The 20,876-nt window shown below is 44.9% G+C and overlaps 1 protein-coding gene across 1 annotated transcript; it reads left to right on the top strand.

Moving 5' to 3' along the window:
- The first annotated feature begins 1,437 nt into the window (after positions 1-1,437).
- LOC124003561 (ADP-ribosylation factor-like protein 8B-A) lies at positions 1,438-20,595 on the top strand. The gene is made up of 7 exons (XM_046311916.1): positions 1,438-1,709; positions 13,675-13,755; positions 13,887-13,960; positions 16,913-17,006; positions 17,586-17,653; positions 18,125-18,195; positions 18,408-20,595. Exons 1-7 carry the CDS (start codon positions 1,587-1,589, stop codon positions 18,446-18,448), a joined length of 552 nt encoding a protein of 183 aa, XP_046167872.1. The 5' UTR covers positions 1,438-1,586; the 3' UTR covers positions 18,449-20,595.
- The last annotated feature ends 281 nt before the right edge of the window (positions 20,596-20,876 follow it).

Genomic DNA, 20,876 nt, shown 5'->3' with positions numbered 1-20,876 from the left:
TATCGTGACCAGTGATCTGAGATAAGGCGGAGCTTTACCTAGCATAGACTTATAGATGACCTGGAGCCAGTGGGTCTGGGGACGAATATGTAGCGAGGGCCAGCCGACTAGAGCATACAGGTCGCAGTGGTGAGTGGTATAAGGTGATTTGGTAACAAAACGGATGGCACTGTGATAGACTGCATCCAGTTTGCTGAGTGGAGTGTTGGAAGCTATTTTGTAGATGACATCGCCAAAGTTGAGGATTGGTAGGATAGTCAGTTTTACTAGGGTACGTGTGTCAGGGTTTGTGAAGGAGGCTTTGTTGCGAAATAGAAAGACGATTCTAGATTTGATTTTTGATTGGAGATGTTTACAGTCTAACCAGACACCTAGGTATTTATAGTTGTCCACATATTCTAGGTCGGAACCGTCCAGAGTGGTGATGCTAGTCGGGTGGGCGGGTGCGGGCAGCGAAAGGTTGAAAAGCATGTATTTGGTTTTACTAGCGTTTAAGAGCAGTTGGAGGACACGGAAGGAGTGTTGTATGGCATTGAAGCTCGTTTGGAGGTTAGTTAGCACAGTGTCCAAGGAAGGGCCCGAAGTATATAGAATGGTGTCGTCTGCGTAGAGGTGGATCAGGGAATCGCCCGCAGCAAGAGCGACATCATTGATATATAACGAGAATTGAAGCCTGTGGTACCCCCATAGGTACCCCCATGTTGTCCGGACCTCTGCCAGAGGTCCGGACAACATGCCCTCCGATTTGACACACTGAATTCTGTCTGTAGTTGGTGAACCAGGCGAGGCAGTCATTAGAAAAACCAAGGCTATTGACTCTGCCGATAAGAATACGGTGATTGACAAAGTCGAAAGCTTTGGCCAGGTCGATTTCATTTTTCTTATTTTTTTATTTTACCTTTATTTAACCAGGCAAGTCAGTTAGGAACACATTCTTATTTTCAATGACGGCCTGGGAACAGTGGGTTAACTGCCTGTTCAGGGGCAGAACGACAGATTTGTACCTTGTCAGCTCGGGGGTTTGAACTCACAACCTTCCGGTTACTAGTCCAACGCTCTAACCACGCTGCCGCCCCGATGAAGACGGCTGCACAGTCTTTTATCGATGGCGGTTATGATATTTTTTAGTATTTTGAGCGTGGCTGAGGTGCACCCGTGACTAGGTATTTAATCAGGGATTCACCATTGAGACCCGTCTCTTTATTACAAGGGAGCTCTGCATACACAATTTCATAAAATACATAAGAAGACAGTAGCCTATCCTCTGAGAATGAATAATTAAACGAGACACTCAATCATGATCACCACAGTGACCCTTGATGTCAGATTTTCTAAATAACAATACTAACTCGCCATCTTGTGGTGAAAAATAAGACCTACACGTAATGTTGATTGAGTCTCGAGACACAGCCGTCATGGTCATATGACAGCGGGTATGCTACTTCCTGTAGACATACTTTTGTTTGGCCGAACGGACAGCTGTCTGGAGGCGGATAGAACCATATCATTAGGAATTAATAGGATCTCTATGAATAGAAGTTACTGGTCTTGCTGTACTACTTTTGTGTTCAGTGGCACTCATCAAGATGCTGGCGCTAATTAACAGACTTTTGGACTGGTTTAGGTCTCTCTTCTGGAAAGAAGAGATGGAGCTCACGTTAGTTGGACTTCAGTACTCCGGGAAAACCACCTTTGTCAATGTGATATCAGTAAGTAATAAGGATTTAATTACCACACCACATTAATAAAAAATGTTCGTATTGACATGCTGGTGTTGGATAGGAAGAGACCACGAGCAGCTGGACTGTCTATCCCAGCTAGCTGGTATGTAAGGAACCTGTGTGCTTAGTTGAGTTGGTTAGCTACCATCTGAGCTGATACACTGTTTGCTAACAATGCTAGCTAGCATAGCAGTAAGTACAGGTGGTCTGCAGTGTCATCAGCTAGCTAGCAAGTAGCCGACTCAACTCCACGATTTACGATGGAGTTGAGTGGCGACTACTGTGAGCGGACTGTAACTCCGACGTAAAATACAAGTACGTTTTATATATTTTTTTGCATATTTCTGCGCCCAAAGAATGTGTAATTGGGCTATTTTTGTGCTGAAATTAGTAGTCTTTGATGTGACGTTGGAGTTCAGTTTAATCGGTTATAGTTATAACGTTAGTAAGCATCATGACTGGCTAACTTTAGCCATACATAAGGCTACTTTATCATGTAACTAACGTTAGCTATGTCACACGTATTCTAAAGTCAAATCCGTTAGATAAATTAATTAACTCTCATATGGCAACGCTGGAGTTAATATGTAACGTTAGCAAGCTGAGGGGCATCACTTTTTTTTGTTTTTGCAGTCAGCTAATGTTGGCTAGTTAGCATGGCTAAAGCATAACAAACCGTTAATCTGTCTTTGTCAACACATTAAATGGACAGTCAACATCACTCAAGTTGTAACGAAGTGTGACCATTTGAATTTTTTAAACCCACAGTCCTTTGTTTTGGCCTAAACCACAAAGTAGCTAGCTAGCTATAGGCTAGGCCCTACTTCTGAGAGCTGAATCACGAGGCTAGCAACAAAAAAATAACTCCAAACTGTACAATCCAACTTTAGTTTTTTTTTTCTGGCAGCCTGCTGTTATTACATCATCCAAGTGAGATGAAGAGTCAGGTTTCATTCATATCAAGGGGCGTGACTGCCTCCCTGCACTGATTGATACAAGACGCATGGAAACACAACATCAACAGTTAGGCCTATAAGAATTGCACAGTTTACAACGAGAACTCCGACACCAGATTAACATCCTATCTGGGCTACTGTTTTAGAAGTGCACACTACATAGTACTTAAGGGTATTTAAGAACGTGGAGTTCACTTTCTCAGATCATGGCTGTGTTCAGCTGACCTACTGCTGATTAGGCTACATTTCCCTCTCCACAAGCCTTAACAAATGTGTCCCAATGCCCATATTTGCTCTTTGGCAATATACTTGTAGACAGCCAGGCATGTAGAATTTTGGGCCTGATTTGCCAAGTCATTTAGAAGGACTAATAGTGTTGCACAAGGAAAGCAGGTCCTTTGTTTTCCCTGGTTGTTCCACAATGTTGGCGTTCTACCCCATGCAGAGCACACTTGGTACAGTTACAGACCCCCAAAAATAAATTTAGCCAATCCATATACATGCATACATTCATACATACAGTGGGGAGAACAATTATTTGATACACTGACAATTTTGCAGGTTTTCTTGCTTACAAAGCATGTAGAGGTCTGTAATTTTGATCATAAGTACACTTCAACTGTGAGAGACGGAATCTAAAACAAAAATCCAGAAAATCACATTGTATGATTTTTAAAGTAATTAATTCTCATTTTGTTGCATGAGAACTATTTGATCACCTACCAACCAGTAAGAATTCCAGCTCTCACAGACCTGTTAGTTTTTCTTTAAGAAGTCCTCCTGTACTCCATTCATTACCTGTATTAACTGCACCTGTTTGAACTTGTTACCTGTATAAATGAAACTTGTTCACACACTTAATCAAACACACCAACCTCTCCACAATGGCCAAGACCAGAGAGCTGTGTAAGGACATCAGGGATAAAATTGTAGACCTGCACAAGGCTGGGATGGGCTACAGGACAATAGGCAAGCAGCTTGGTGAGAAGGCAACAACTGTTGGTGCAATTATTAGAAAATGGAAGACGTTCAAGATGATGGTCAATCACCCTCGGTCTGGGGCTCCATGCAAGATCTCACCTCGTGGGGCATCAATGATCATGAGGAAGGTGAGGGATCAGCCCAGGACTACACGGCAGGACCTGGTCAATGACCTGAAGAGAGCTGGGACCACAGTCTGAAAGAAAACCATTAGTAACACACTGCCGTCATGGATTAAAATCCTGCAGCGCACGCAAGGTCCCCCTGCTCAAACCAGCGCATGTCCAGGCCCGTCTGAAGTTTGCCAATGACCATCTGGATGATCCAGAGGAGGAATGGGAGGTCATGTGACACAAATAGAGCTTTTTGGTCTAAACTCCATTTGCCGTGTTTGGAGGAAGAAGAAGGATGAGTACAACCCCAAGAACACCATCCCAACCGTGAAGCATGGAGGTGGAAACATCATTCTTTGGGGATGCTTTTCTGCAAAGGGAACAGGACGACTGCACCGTATTGAGGGGAGGATGGATGGGGCCATGTATCGTGAGATCTTGGCCAACAACCTCCTTCCCTCAGTAAGAGCATTGAAGATGGGTCATGGCTGTGTCTTCCAGCATGACAACGACCCGAAACACACAGCCAGGGCAAGTAAGAAGCATCTCAAGGTCCTGGAGTGGCCTAGCCAGTCTCCAGACCTGAACCCAATAGAACATCTTTGGAGGAAGCTGAAAGTCCGTATTGCACAGCGACTGCCCTGAAACCTGAAGGATCTGGAGAAGGTCTCTATGGAGGAGTGAGCCAAAATCCCTGCTGCATTGTGTGCAAACCTGGTCAAGAACTACAGGAAACGTATATCTCTGGAATTGCAAACAAAGGTTTCTGTACCAAATATTACGTTCTGCTTTTCTGATGTATCAAATACTTATGTCATGCAATAAAATGCTAATTAATTACTTAAAAATCATACATGATTTTCTGGATTTGTTTTCGATTCCGTCTCTCACAGTTGAAGTGTACATATGATAAAAATTACAGACCATTACATGCTTTGTAAGTAGGAAACACCGATTTTGCAGGTTATCAAATACTTGTTCTCCCCACTGTGTGTACATGCATGCATACAAAAGTATGTGGACACCCCTTCAAATTAGTGGATTTCAGCCAAACCCATTGCTGACGGGTGTATAAAATCAAGCACACCACCATGCAATCTCCATAGACAAACATTGGTAGTAGAACAGTCTTATTTAAGAGCTCAATGATTTTCAACAGGGCACTGTCATAGGATGCCACCTTTCCAATAAAAAAAATCTAAAAAAATCTAAAGCATACAATGACATTCTAGACGATTCTGTGCTTCAAACTTCGTGGCAACAGTTTGGGGAAGGCCCTTTTTTTTCAGCATGTCAATGCCGCTGTGCACAAAGTGAGGTCCATACAGAAAGGGTTTGTCGAGATCCGTGTGGAAGAACTTCACTGGCCTGCACAGAGCCCTGACCATCGGACACCTTTAAATCAATTGGAATGCCAACTGCGAGCCAGGCCTAATTGCCCAACATCAGTGCCCAACCTCACCTTACCAGAAGAGTGGCGGCTGTTATAGCAGCAAAGGGTGGACCAGGATGTAAACTCAGGATGTAAACAAACATGGCGGCGCCCAGTTCCCGGCTGCGTCCGTATCTGACCCCGAAGTGTTCCGGTAAGGCGGATTGGGAAGCTTTTCATGCCCAGTTTGAACTGTTAGCTCATTTTAGGGGTTGGTCGAATGAAGAAAGGGCACTGCAGTTGGCTTTATGCCTCATGGATGATGCTCTGGCCTGTTTGATATTGATTCTCCCCGAGGACAGATGTGATTATGGTGCTTTAGTAGGAGCACTGAGGAGGCGCTATGGACAGTGTGTACAGCCCGGGCTGAGTAATAGACGCAGGCAGCCTGAAGAGCCTCTACGGGTGCTAGCTAATGACATTGAGAGCCTCTCTCTGCAGGGCTAATCTCGGCGGGGCTCTCTCCTACGGAGCTGCGCATACTGACCCAGCTGGCTCATCCTGAGTCATTGCAGATAGCCTTGGAGATGGCTTTGGAGAGGGAGCTAGTGTGGGCTGGGGCTTCAGCCGGAAATGTTTCAGTGGCTGAAACAACAGAACTCATTCGTGCTGTGTCGTTACAGGCGGCACAAAACACACACCCTGGTCCCAGGGTCTGCTGGGGTTGGTGGACACTGGGTCCACAGTAACCCTGGTGAGGCCAGCTATTGTGTCATGTTGGACTCAGTGTGAGCCCACAACCATGCAGTTCCACACGGTCACAGGTGAGCTGGCACCCATGAAAGGGAAGGGAATAATGACTCTGACAGTAGGGGGCAGGACTGTGTGTCGTCCTGTGTGGGTGGCGGCTAGAGGTCAACCGATTATAATTTTTCAACGCCGATACCGATTTATTGGAGGACCAAAAAGGCCGATACCGATTTTTAAGCGGACAATTATTTTATTTTTTTAAATGTATTTGTAATAATGACAATTACAACAATACTGAATTAACACTTATTTTAACTTGATATAATACATAAATAAAATCAATTTTAGCCTCAAGTAGATAATGAAACATGTTCAATTTGGTTTAAATAATGCAAAAACAAAGTGTTGTAGAAGAACGTAAAAGTGCAATATGTGCCATGTAAGAAAGCTAACGTTTCAGTTCCTTGCTCAGAACATTTGAAAGCTGGTGGTTCCTTTTAACACGAGTCTTCAATATTCCCAGGTAAGAAGTGTTTGGTTGTAGTTATTATAGGACTATTTCCCTCTATACCACTTTAAATTTCATTAACCTTTGACTATTGAATGTTCTAGTATTGCAAGTGTAACAGTATAGCTTCCGTCCCTCTCCTTGCTCCTCCCTGGGCTCGAACCAGCAATACAATGACAACAGTCACCACAGAAGCAGCGTTACCCATGCTGAGCAAGGGTCAATGACCACCCCAAAGCTCACGCTATTAGCGTGCGCTAACTAGCCAGCCATTTCACTTCGGTCACACCAGCCTCATCTCAGGAGTTGATAGGTTTGAATTCAAACAGCGCAATGCTTGACGCACAATGAAGAGCTGCTGAATGAATGTTTACGCGCCTGCTTCTGCCTACCGCCGCTCAGTCAGATACCATCGCTCAGTTAGATACTTAGGCACCCCCCTAATGTCACATTCACTCAACCCAACAAACCCTTTACTCCAACAGTTAAAGCAGCAGAGACTCATGGTTGCCCCCCCCTCCCCCACATCTGTGTGGCTTTTCCCCAGCCCCCACTATCACCTAAGGCTGTGTTACATTCCCCCAGCTACCTCCACGACACAGCCCTCTGTGAGCCCGGGCCGCACCCCCCCAGCCCAGCTACCCCGGAGAGGAGAGGACACTGTCTGCAGTGAGGGAGATATGCGGGAGGAACTGTGTTGGTCTTGACCCCGAGCAGCAGGAATGGTTGTGGCAGTTGCTGTTTGAATTCAGAGATAGCTTTGCGCTGAGTGAGGAAAAAATGGGTCAGACTCATCAAATCAAATTTATTTATATAGCCCTTCGAACATCAGCTGATATCTCAAAGTGCTGTACAGAAACCCAGCCTAAAACCCCAAACAGCAAACAATGCAAGTGTAAAAGCACGGTGGCTAGGAAAAACTCCCTAGAAAGGCCAAAACCTAGAGAGAAACCGGGCTATGTGGGGTGGCCAGTCCTCTTCTGGCTGTGCTGGGTAGAGATTATAACAGAACATGGCCAAGATGTTCAAATGTTCATAAATGACCAGCATGGTCGAATAATAGTAAGGCAGAACAGTTGAAACTGGAGCAGCAGCATGGCCAGGTGGACTGGGGACAGCAAGGAGCCATCATGTCGGGTAGTCCTGGGGCACGGTCCTAGGGCTCAGGTCCTCCGAGAGAGAGAAAGAAAGAGCGAATTAGAGAGGGCATATGTGGGGTGGCCAGTCCTCTTCTGGCTGTGCCGGGTGGAGATTATAACAGAACGTGGCCAAGATGTTCAAATGTTCATAAATGACCAGCATGGTTGAATAATAGTAAGGCAGAACAGTTGAAACTGGAGCAGCAGCATGGCCAGGTGGACTGGGGACAGCAAGGAGTCATCATGTCAGGTAGTCCTGGGGCATGGTCCTAGGGCTCAGGTCCTCTGAGAGAGAGAAAGAAAGAGAGGAGAGAATTAGAGAACGCACACTTAGATTCACACAGGACACCGAATAGGACAGGAGAAGTATTCCAGATATAACAAACTGACCCTAGCCCCCCGACACAAACTACTGCAGCATAAATACTGGAGGCTGAGACAGGAGGGGTCAGGAGACACTGTGGCCCCATCCGAGGACACCCCCGGACAGGGCCAAACAGGACTCATCTGGTGCAGCATGAGATCGTCACAGGTGATGTCGACCCATCAAGATGTTTCCCCGCCGTATCCCGCTGGCACGCCAGGAGGCGGTAGACAAGGCTATGTTGGAGATGCAGTGGGCAGATTTCATCAAGCCCTCAGACAGCCCCTGGGCGGCGCCAGTCGTCATGGTTCCGAAGAAGGGGGGCGAGCGGAGGTTCTGTGTGGACTACAGGTGGCTGAATGAGGTAACCAGGAAGGACTCCTACCCTATATCGATGAGTCGCTGGACGTGGTTAGGGGGTCCTCCAGGTTCTCCTCACTAGACCTCCGCAGTGGCTACTGGCAGGTGCCAGAGCCAAAACTGCATTCTCCACCAACAGAGGACACTGGCAGTTCAAGGTCCTGTGCTTCGGCCTGTGCAATGCTCCAGCTACTTTTGAGCGTTTGATGGACAGGGTGCTGGATGGCATCCCCCGACAGCAGTGTCTGGTATACCTCGATGACATCCTGGCCCATGGCAGGTCCTTCCAGTCAGCCCTGGGGGCACTACGGCGTGTGCTGGAGAGGTCTGAAGCTCCACCCCGAGAAGTGCCACTTCATGAGGAGAGAGGTGTCCTTCTTGGGCCACTGTGTGGGGAAGGAGGGGATCAGCACCATGGAGGACAAGGTGGGGGCTGTCAGACTGGCCCACCCCCGACTAGCGTCAACTGAAGAGCTTCCTGGGCCTGGCCTCGTACTACAGGAGGTTTATATGGGGCTTCTCAAGCGTCGCTGAGAGTGGTGGCGTACTTCAGCAAAACATTTGACAAACATGAGCGCCGCTACTGTGTCACCCGGCGGGAGCTCTTGGCTGTTGTGGCTTCCGTCAAACACTTCAAGTACTACCTGGGTGGCTTGCCCTTTACTGTAAGGACTGACCACTCTGCTATCCAGTGGCTCATGTCTTTCAGAAAGCCAGAGGGGCAGGTGGCACGCTGGTTTGAGGAGCTTCAGCTGTATGACTTCACAGTGGTGCACAGGGCAGGGGCAATGCCGACGACATGTCCCGTCGGCCCTGTACTGCAGACTGCTGCCGCCACTGTGATTGGAGAGAGGGATGGGAGAGAGCTGTGTGCAGAGGGGGTCTGTGCCACAGTGTGTCGGGCGCTGGGACCTGTCTGCTGTGAGCTGCAGACTGTCGACGTGGCTGAATGGGGACGGGACACAGACCTACAGCCAGTGCTACAGTGGGTAGAGGCGCAGGTGAGGCCATCATGGGAAGAGGTGACAGCGCTCTCACTCGCGACCAAAGGGTTGTGGTCAATGTTTGAGAGACTGCTGATGGCAGGCATGGAAGTAGTTGGCCACAGGAGAGGGGCGGTGGCAGGTGGTGGTCCCAAAAGCATTGCGTGAGTCTGTGCTCCAGAGTACTCATGGGAGGGGTGGGGACTGGACACTTTGGGGTCACCAAAACGCTGCGCCGCCTCTGTCAGGGCTTTTATTGGGGGCAGCACAAGAGGGATGTGGAGGACTTTTGCCGCTGCTGTGACAACTGCACAGTGAGAAAGGGCCCCCCAGGCCGCTCTCTTGCTCAGCTCCAACAGTTCCCAGTGGGGGCTCCCATGGAGAGGGTGGGAGTGGATGTAATTGGGCCGTTCCCCACCACAGACAGTGGAAACCGCTGGGTAGTCATGGCCATGGACTATTTCACAAAATGGCCTGAGGCCTATGCTCTGCCTGACCAGGAGGCAGAAACCATCGTCGACGCCCTGACAGCGGGGATGTTCAGCATGTTTGGAGCTGCGGAGTCCATCCACAGCAACCAAGGTAGAAACTTTGAGTCCCGTGTGTACGCCGTCATGTGTGAGAGGCTGGGTATGCACAAGACCCGCACTACTCCTCTCCATCCTCAAAGTGATGGCCGGCCTTGTGGAGCGCTTCAACAAAACGATTGGACAGCAGCTGGCCATCGTCTCTACCAAACACCAGCGTGACTGGGACAAGCACCTGCCTATGGTCCTCATGGCATACCGCGCCGCTGTCCAAGACTCCACCTCCTGCATGCGTGCCCTCCTCAAGCTGGGGAGAGAGATCCGCACCCCTGCGGAGATGGCGTTTGGTCGGCCCCTGGATAGCCCTCATGTTCCCCGGGGACCGCCTGGAGACAGCCCACACCTTCGCCAGAGAGCAGCTGGTGAATGCAGGTGTGAGGCAGAAGAGGAACTTTGACGTGTACTCTCGGTGAAGGCACTTTGAGGCCGGGGAGCTGGTCTGGGTCTACAGCCCCCTAAGGAGAAAAGGCAGATGCCCCAAGTTGGACAGTCACTGGGTGGAGAGGGTAGGGGAGGTTGTTTACCGGGTGCAGCTTCCACCCAGGGGTAGAAAGGTGGCACTGCACCGGGACAGGTTAGCCCCATACAGAGGGGCCTCTTCTCGCCAATCTCCAGGGACCCCCACAATTCCCCTCTCTGGCAATGACATTCTCCAGGCGCCACAGACAAGGCTCCGAACAGCCCACTTCCCCTGTCTCCCCCCGTGTCACCACGTGGTTTCCCAGAGCCACGGACAGTATTACCCGTTCCCGCTTTCTTGTCCCCCATATCCCTGCCTTCATCCCCTAGTTCCCAGAGGGGCATTCTGTGACCATCACGGCCACGCAGGCAAAGGAGACCTCTGGGTCGCTTCAGACTTTGTTTGTTCCCTCAGGGACAAGGGACTTTGTGGTGGGGGGGCTGTGTAGCGACCCGCACAGACAGCTGTGTGTTGTGTTAGGCTAGTAGGTGGTTGTGTTGTACTTACCAATACCCAGTGTTCGCGGGGTCAACCTGCTATCTGCCAATCACAGGAATGCCTGGAATGGTCTGATTCCGGGCATCCTGGTGGTTGGCGGAGGGGGGTTGGGCAGGGGGATGGAGCATTGTGTCTGGTCTTCACAAGAGAAGATCACGGTTGGCTTGTGGGTTATCTTTCATTTATTTGGCATGGGCTACGGCCAAACAGTAGCCTGTGTAAAGTTGGGTTAATAAACTGTCAATTCGTAAACTCAAACCTCTGTCTGGACAATGGTTCCTTTATGATCAATTCAGGTCATTACAATACCATTTGTATTTCATATAACTTTGACTATTGGATGTTCTTATAGGCACTTTAATATTGCCAGTGTAACAGTATAGCTTCCGTCCCTCTCCTCGCCCCGACCTGGGCTCGAACCCGGAACACATCGACAACAGCCATCCTCGAAGCAGCGTTACCCTTGCAGATCAAGGGGAACAACCACTCCAAGTCTCAGAGCGAGTGACGTTTGAAACGCTATTAGCGCACAACCCCCTAACTAGCTAGCCATTTCACATCGGTTACACCAGCCTAATCTCGGGAATTGATAAGCTTGAAGTCATAAACAGCACTGTGCTTGTGAAGAGCTGCTGGCAAAACGCACGAAAGTGCTGTTTGAATGAATGCTTACGAGCCTGCTCATGCCTACCATCGCTCAGTCAGACTGCTATATCAAATCATAGACTTAATTTTATAACGTAATAACACACAAATACGAGCTTTTGGTCTTTTTAATATGATCGTATCCGAAAACTATCATTTTGAAAACAAAACATTTTTTTGTCAGTGAAATACGGAACCGTTTATCTGACTGACTGGTGGCATCCCTAAGTCTAAATATTCCTGTTACATTGTACAACCTTCAATGTTATGTCACAATTACGTAAAATTCTGGCAAATTAGTTCGCAATCAGCCAGAATGCCGAAACTGTTGCATATACCCTGATTCTGCGTGCAATGAACGCAAGAAAAGTGATACAATTTTACCTGGTTAATATTGTCTGCTAACCTGGATTTCTTTTAGCTAAATATGCAGTTTTAAAAATATATACTTCTGTGTATTGATTTTAAGAAAAGCATTGGTGTTTATGGTTAGGTATAGTCGTGCAACGATTGTGCTTTATCGCGAATGCACTTTTGTTAAATCATCCCCCTGCGTTGCATCGATTATATGCAACGCAGGACACACTAGTAATATCATCAACCATGTGTAGTTAACTAGTGATTATGCTTGAGAGTTTTTTTTATAAGATAGGTTTAATGCTAGTTAGCAACTTACCTTGGCCTCTACAGCATTCGCGTAACCGGCAATGTGAGGCTGGTGGTTAGAGCGTTGGACTAATTAACCGTAAGGTTGCAAGATTGAATCCTGGAGCTGACAAGGTAAAAATCTGTCGTTCTGCCCCTGAACAAGGCAGTTAACCCACCGTTCCTAGGCCATCATTGAAAATAAGAATGTGTTCTTCACAGACAATATCTTTGCAGTTTTGGAAACGTCAGTGTTTTCTTTCCAAAGCTGTCAATTATATGCATAGTCGAGCATCTTTTCGTGACAAAATATCTTGTTTAAAACGGGAACGTTTTTCATCCAAAAATTAAGAGCGCCTCCTATATCGAAGAAGTTAATTCATGACCCCAAATACAAAGACCATTTGAAGTCTAGGCATATGTATTGGCTTGACTTAAGAATGTCCTTTACAGTAATTGTTGGATACTCTAGTCTGAGTAGAAGAGGATAATTACCAAAGAGGCCTTGCAATAGCAGATTGGAATAGTTTCCCCATGCTTCTATTAATCACAAGAATGCAGCACTTTTTCACTTCGTTATGGTCAGGTGACCTGGATGTGGTCTGGAGTTGGACAAAGCTGCGCTCTCACCCACCCCGTAGTCACCAGCCACACAACTCTAATGCAGTTTTTTGTGTATGTTCTTGAAATCTCTCTGCTTGCCTTGCTACTCAAGTGTTTGTATAAAACTATACCAATGGCAATGGTGGTTGTCATTGGACATTTGCTTTTCTAGAGCTCATTCCTACAATCTCCTTTGGAGCAAACATGGGATACCCCTTTCAATCTGTTGGTGTTACATTTTTGCAAGATGGTGCTTGTGAACTCCCTCCTGCACTAAAAGGGAACTGTGAAGTGAATGTGTCATTTGACCAGCTGGCCAGGAAGGCACCATAATAGAACCAGATGTTATGGGCCTCATTTTGGGGGGGGGGACTTGGTTGAACCTGTCACTTTCTTCCTGTTTTAGTTCTCACATCTGAAAGTCCAAACCCTTCAGCAATTTTGATAAGCTTTCCCAGAATATGTTTTTAAATTCAATTTTAAGTGTGATTTTGTGTGTTCTAAAATGTTACATATTTTCACTATCTGGAATATTTGAAATTCTAGGCATAGCCAAAGTTGTTTTTAAGAGGGCATTTTGGAAAAATGGTCATGCAACTGACAATGCCATTTATATAGAGCATCCCAAAAAATTGTTGTAATCTTTTTAATTTCTTTCGCCTTATAATAGCCTCAATGTAGAGACAATATCGTAGACAATCATACCCCTTTACATTTCTGTGACCTTTAACTGACCATACCTACATTTTATGGAGTCTTTGATACCATAATCGGTAGTGAATTTTGTTGGTAAACGTCCTTCAAATGTTCCAGGCTTGAGCCTGGCCACCAACTATCCCCCAAATCTGCAATAATACATTTTGGTACTTTTCAAATTGCTGCTCAATGTGTATCCAAATACTTGTGTTGAGCTTTGTGTGCTAAATGTCCATATAGCCGATAAAGCATTCCTCATGTCCTTAACTTTTCCTTGTTTTGGTTTCTCACAGTCTGGTCAGTTTAGTGAAGACATGATTCCCACAGTCGGCTTCAACATGCGGAAGGTTACCAAAGGCAACGTGACGATTAAGGTAAAGGTTTGCCATTAAACTCTGCTCTAATTGCTGTCTGTGCTGTGCATCTCCCCGGGAAAGGTAGGCGAAAGATGAGTGTCTGTGCAGTGTCCACATTGACCTACTGTCTGTCTGTGTCTACTGTGCAGATCTGGGACATAGGTGGACAGCCTCGCTTCAGAAGCATGTGGGAGAGGTACTGCCGAGGAGTCAATGCCATTGTGTAAGTATCTGGACCAGAGTAAGCCACCTTGCGGCTCCACTCTAACCATAACATGCTCTGTATCAACGTTTGCCGTGGTCAGTGTGTGTCAATGCCAGGACTGTTACCTCTCACCAATGTCTACCCGGTCTCATTATATGCCCTTGGCTCTGAAATGCAGGCTCCTACCCTCTCAAACGCTGTGGTTCCTGTCCTAATTTGAACCAAAAACACTTAGAGCTGCATAAAGATATGCTCTTTCATGGTCTACTTTAGCAATCACGTTGGGTTCAGGAGATAACTATTATCTTTTCAGGATACATTTAGTTTAGAACGCGGCCGTCTGACTGTTCTTCTCCACCATTTTCCTTGCTGCAGCAATACGAGATGGCATTTTCATGTTATTTTGTCTTTTTTGTGCTTTTCGAAGTCTTCACTCCATGTGACTAATATTTTAAAGTAGTTTTCAACAATATTTGCAAAATGGCATTGGATATTTATAAAGTGGGGCAAAAATGTTTAGTCAGTCACCAATTGTGCAAGTTCTCCCACTTAAAAAGATGAGAGGCCTGTAATTTTCATCATAGGTACACTTCAACTATGACAGACAATATTAAAAAATAAATCCAGAAAATCACACCGTAGGATTTTTAATGAATTTATTTGCAAATTATGGTGGAAAATAAGTATTTGGTCAAAACAAAAGTTTCTCAATACTTTGTTATATACCCTTTGTTGGCAATGACAGAGGTCAAACGTTTTCTGTAAGTCTTCACAAGGTTTTCACACACTGTTGCTGTTATTTTGGCCCATTCCTCCATGCAGATCTCCTAAAGACCAGTGATGTTTTGGGGCTGTTGCTGGCAACACGCACTTTCAACTCCCTAAGAATTTCTAGCATCCTTGAAATGCTTCTTACGAAGCCACTCCTTCGTTGCCCAGGCGGTGTGTTTGGGATCATTGTCATGCTGAAAGACCCAGTCACGTTTCATCTTCAATGCCCTTGCTGATGGAAGGAGATTTTCACTCAAAATCTCACGATACAAGGCCCCATTCATTCTTTCCTTTACACGGATCAGTCATCCTGGTCCCTTTGCAGAAAAACAGCCCCAAAGCATGATGTTTCCACCCCCATGCTTCACAGTAGGTATGGATGCAACTCGGCAATCTTTGGCCTCCAAATACGACGAGTTGAGTTTTTACCAAAAAGTTATATTTTGGTTTCATCTGACCATATGACATTCTCCCAATCTTCTTCTGGATCATCCAAATGCCTGAACATGTACTGGCTTAAGCAAGGGGACACGTCTGGCACTGCAAGATTTGAGTCCCTGGCGGCGTAGTGTGTTACTGATGGTAGGCTTTGTTACTTTGGTCCCAGCTCTCTGCAGGTCATTCACTAGGTCCCCCCGTGTGGTTCTGGGATTTTTGCTCACCGTTCTTGTGATCATTTTGACCCCACGGGGTGAGATCTTGCGTGGAGCCCCAGATCGAGGGAGATTATCAGTGTTCTTGTGTGTCTTCCATTTCTTAATAATTGCTCCCACAGTAGATTTATTCAAACCAAGCTGCTTACCTATTGCAGATTCAGTCTTCCCAGCCTGGTGCAGGTCTACAATTTTGTTTCTGGTGTCCTTTGACAGCTCTTTGGTCTTGGCCATAGTGGAGTTTGGAGTGTGACTGTTTGAGGTTGTGGACAGGTGTCTTTTATACTGATAAGTTCAAACAGATGCCATTAATACAGGTAACGAGTGGAGGACAGAGGAGCCTCTTAAAGAAGAAGTCACATGTCTGTGAGAGCCAGAAATCTTGCTTGTTTTTAGGTGACCAAATACTTATTTTCCACCATAATTTGCAAATAAATTCATCAAATCCTACAATGTGATTTTTCTGGATTTTTTTCTTCTAATTTTGTCTGTCATAGTTTAAGTGTACCTATAATGAAAATTACAGGCCTCATCTTTTTAAGTGGGAGAACTTGCACAATTAGTGGCTGACTAAATACGTTTTTGCCCCACTGTACTTAATAAAAAATATAAATGCAACATGTAAAGTGTTTGTCCCGTGTTTCGTTTCATGAGCTGAAATAAAATAAATTTCCCATATGCACAAAAAGCTTATTTCTCCCAGATTTTGGACACATTTGCTTACATCCATCCCCCTGACAGGTGTAGCATATCAAGAAGCTGATTAAACATTATTACACGGGTGCACCTTGTGCTGGGGACAAGAAAAGGCAACTCTAAAATGTGCAGTTTTGTCACACAATGCCATAGATGTTTTGAGGGAGCATGCAATTGACATTCTGACTGCAGGGATGTCCATCGGAGATGTTGCCAAAGAACGTACATGTTGATTTTTCAACCATAAGTCGCCACAATGTTGTTTTAGAGAATTTGGCAATACGTCCAACCGGCCTCACAACCGCAGACCAGGTGTCGCCATGGAAGCCCAGGACCTCCAAATCGTCCTCACCTACGGGATCATCTGAGGCCAGCCACCAAGACAGCTGATGCAACTGAGGAGTATTTGTCTGTAATAAAGTCCTTTTTATGGGGGGAAAAAATATTCTGATTGGGTTGGCCTGGCTCCCAGGTGGGTAGGCCTATGCCCTCCCTGGACCGCCCATGGTTGCGCCCCTGCCCAGTCATGTGATTTCCATAGATTAGGGCCTAATGAATTTATTTCAATTGACTGATTTTTTTTTTTTATATGAACTGTAAGTCAGTAAAATCATTGCATGTTGCGTTTATATTTTTGTTTAGATCAAATATAGTCTAGTTGAAGCTACAGCCTCTTTTTCGCTGGAAGTCTGGATTCATTCCCTATGACGATGGTGATCAGTGAGAAAATGCAATGCTACTGAATGCCTTTGAACTTTTGAGTTTTATATGTTTTGCGCCCATTTGCATATGGATCTACTAGACCGAATGTTTTGAAAAACATGCGTCTGAGTATTGTCTTTTTCTCCAGTTACATGGTGGATGCAGCAGACCGTGAGAAGGTAGAGGCCTCCAGGAACGAGCTCCACAACCTGTTAGACAAGCCTCAGCTACAAGGCATCCCTGTAAGTCAGTTATTCAGTCAAATCTAATGCTATATCAGTCCCAATGAGTGGCCAGTCAGTGACACTTATCTTCCTTGAGTTCTTCAGACCCAATGTTCAGCACATCTTTGTTGACCATGACCCATGCCATACATCCCCAGGAGCGTCCAATGACTCCAATCAGATGCATTTGATCATCACTCCTAATTGGCAATTACGGCCACTAATGGTTTAAGTTACTCAGGCTAAGTGGCATTGGAAGTGCTCAATTTTGTACCCAGCCAAGATTTTTTATTAGATTTCAGATTCCAGCCCAGCAGCTTGCCAACTGACAGGACAATGTTTGTCATACTGACTCTGTTGCCTTCCAGCTTGCCATATAGGTGTTGTCTTTTTCCACCAACAGAGAAGGTTTTGTAATAGCAAAAGAGGTAATGCAAGACGTATAGATTATCAGTCCAGAAGGTGTGATGTATCTGCAGTAACGGGGAAGGGCAGCCCAGTGGGATTGGCTCTGCTGAGAAATCTGAGTCACAGAGAGAGAGAGCAGGCTTTATGACCATGTCTCCATACACCCACTGACCGCTCTTCTCTCCTCAGGTTCTAGTGCTTGGTAACAAGAGAGATCTTCCCAGTGCGCTTGACGAGAAGCAACTCATCGAAAAGTTGTAAGATACTCTGTTTCTCCCTGTTCCTTGAATGATCCATTTGTCATATTAGTCAAAATGAGCACAGACATGTTAACCTATATATCCTTCATTTGTATGTGATCTTGACAGTGTAATCTTCCCAGGGGTAATGAAATGGCCATGACTCCAATGCACATTTGAACTTTTGTAGCCCATTTCTTGCTAGCCATTTATCTTGAGTACGTTTTTTACGGATGGCTGGTTGAAGAGAGAAATACCCTGCCAGATCCTTAAATGCCCTTTTTATCTTGGCATGGTTTAGAAGGACTATTACTTACATCATACTCTACATCATTGGAAGGTGATAAAAGGACATTTACTGTGTATTTAATTCACCTAGAAGACACTTATCCTGTATACAATCAAGGGGGGGGTGTACAACAACAACAATAACAAATGAACCCCAAAAGTAGAAGGAACCAAAGCACTTACTGATTTAACTCTCTACAGGAATTTGTCAGCCATCCAGGACAGAGAAATCTGTTGTTACTCTGTTTCATGCAAAGAGAAGGACAACATAGGTGAGTAGTAGTATGAGGGAGGCAATTCACACAGCCACTACCAATGATCAGTTTCTGCATTTCTAATTCAATTAAGATGGAGTGCTGTGCTTATGCTCATTCTTTTAATGTTTTTGTCCCCTCTTTGTAATACATGGTGTCTTCTGTTTTGCAATAGTTTTGTGATTTTTAAATATCTCCGCAATAATGTGACAGTTTTATCCCATCTTCAGATATCACTCTGCAGTGGTTAATCCAGCATTCCAAGTCTTGAAGGAGCTGAGAGTGTAGGTCCAGCCTGCTTCTGTGTCCTCCTTGCTGCCTCTGAAGTGGTTCTCTACTGCCCTGTCTACTCTCAACCCACCGCCACATTCTGCACCGTTTGTGTAGTCTTCAATTCACCACCACAACACCAACCACTGCTTACACTGCTTAGTCTTTCAGTTGTCACAATACAGTGATGAAGGACAGCGGAGAGTACCTACTCATCATACCTGTTTTCAGTGGAGAAGTTCTACGGGTTTGTGTCCATCCTTTTGTTTTAACGCTACTAACTGGGTTCAGGGAGTCTCATGACCTCCCAGCCCACTGGCATTATATCAGTTTGACTCTGTATTTAGGTAGTGGAATCCAGTCTCTTCATTCAGTATCTACTCCAATTCAATGTCCCCATTTGGTGTCAATGTAATATTGTTTGATTATAATTAAGGTTTTTGCCAAAACATGTCGCATGTGTGAATGCCTTTATATCCTGACACACTGTGATATATATATATATATATATATATATTGTACGTTAATTGATTTGCTGGTCAATGGACATATTTAATGATGTATTTTATGAAGTGGCTTACAGTTTACATGACATGGAAAGTAAGACTGTATGGAATGCTGTAGTCTTGAGCTCAATCCCAAAAGGGGTCTGCAGAGTTTTAAGTGCCTTCTGCAAAATCTCTTTGATTCCTGGAGCAAATGAGCTTTTCATGCAAGAAGATGATCATCACACCATACAGATATGCTGTACATAATGAATGTTTTGACTTTTGACCCACGACATTTAGTTAGTTGTCATAGTTGTCTCTGGACATGTTCATTCAACTCTGTAGAATCCCACGTTATTTAATGCACTTGTGTAAATATGCTTCAATAATGAAACGTGATTGATGTAAATAGGATGAAATGTAGCTTGATTTGAAGGGGAAGCAGAAAAACTGGAAGTTCGCCACATTTTGTGAAAGATCAATAATAATGATACTTTTCAGATTGTAACTTTTTGAGTTTCTGTCTCATTGGTTACTCTTGAATATCAAGCCCACAGAGGGTCATATAATTAAATTGATCAGAAAGCCAGCCAGTGTTACTCATGGAGGATATGGCAGATGTCACTCAATTCCTCACAATGATGATCTGTCTCCCTCATCTGTTGTCTGAGACAGTTTTACATGGATGCTTTGTCATCTCTAAGCTTTTGCTTGAATAATTATGTATTTTGTGAAGCCTTACTGATCCAAGGAAAATGCTGCAAGCCACAAGATGTCACCTGTCTTAGTTTCACATGTTATATTAAAGAGTCATTGTCAGTTCTACAGTGAGTAGACAATTATTTATTGAAATGTTCTCCAATTGTGACCTTCTGACACACTAGATTTCAGAGTTCTTTTCTTAATAGAAAGGTCTTGTGCTGGCCGCCTAAATGTTTTATGGACATTTATTTACGTGTAAACAAACTAAAACTAGATACAAAGTGTATATATATATATATATATATATATATATATATGATAATGGACCTATAGATTTAAAAATAAGTTCATCTTTGAGAACTAACAACATTTTGGGAATTTCAGGAAATTTGCTTTAGAGGGCCTCAATGTCAATGCTACTGTACATTTGGCCATGGCCCACCACCAGATTCTATTCTGTCCCTTGACAGTAAATTGTTCACTGCACTCAAATGTGAAGTGCTTACAATACTAAAATATCCCTGCTTTGTTGCTTGTACTGTACTAGCTATTCTGCACCTCATCTAGTTTGCTTGAGGATGTCCTCAGTATAGTACCTCACATTCTGTTGTTTTGTATTGGGGCATCTCTCTTTGTATACTTGTAATGATAGTGGTCTAGTAGATATACTGAAAGTGGGGGCCAGGTAAACCATGTGCTTTTGCAGAATTGGGTGGTTAAAGCGTGTTACCTCTAATCCTATATTTGCTGTCCCAGACGTTTTATGGAAGAATGACACCATATGGAATGAAAGACATCGCTGTTCCCCCACCCTCACCCCGATGTGAATTTGTATCTGTGCAAAACCTATAGATTCAGCTGCAGAAAAATAAGAAATTAAGATTTGTATTCAGGTGAATGCTCTTATGTGTTTATTGCATTTTTTTCTGTGACTGCTTAATAAAATACTCTTACTTTTTTAAGGTTCTATTTACTTACGCTATTTAGCGCTGGGAATGCATTCCCAGATAAATGCCTTGCTGATGTTGGTAGTCATTAGATTTCTGTCCACAAGAGGGAAGCAAAGTACTGTGAAAGCTGAAAGCAGAGGTAGCCAGTCACGGGACCATAGTCCAGGTTTTCCCAAACACGGTCCTGCCCCACCCTTCCCCCCTTGGGTGCACATTTTGCCGTAACACCACCCAGCTCATTCAAATAATCAAAGCTTGATGAGTTGGTCATTTGAATCAGCTGTGTAGT

The sequence above is a fragment of the Oncorhynchus gorbuscha genome, linkage group LG18, assembly GCF_021184085.1.
Source record: "Oncorhynchus gorbuscha isolate QuinsamMale2020 ecotype Even-year linkage group LG18, OgorEven_v1.0, whole genome shotgun sequence".
NCBI lineage: Eukaryota > Metazoa > Chordata > Actinopteri > Salmoniformes > Salmonidae > Oncorhynchus > Oncorhynchus gorbuscha.
The sequence above is the reverse complement of the archived record's forward strand: the minus strand, read 5'-3'. Positions and strand labels throughout refer to the sequence as shown.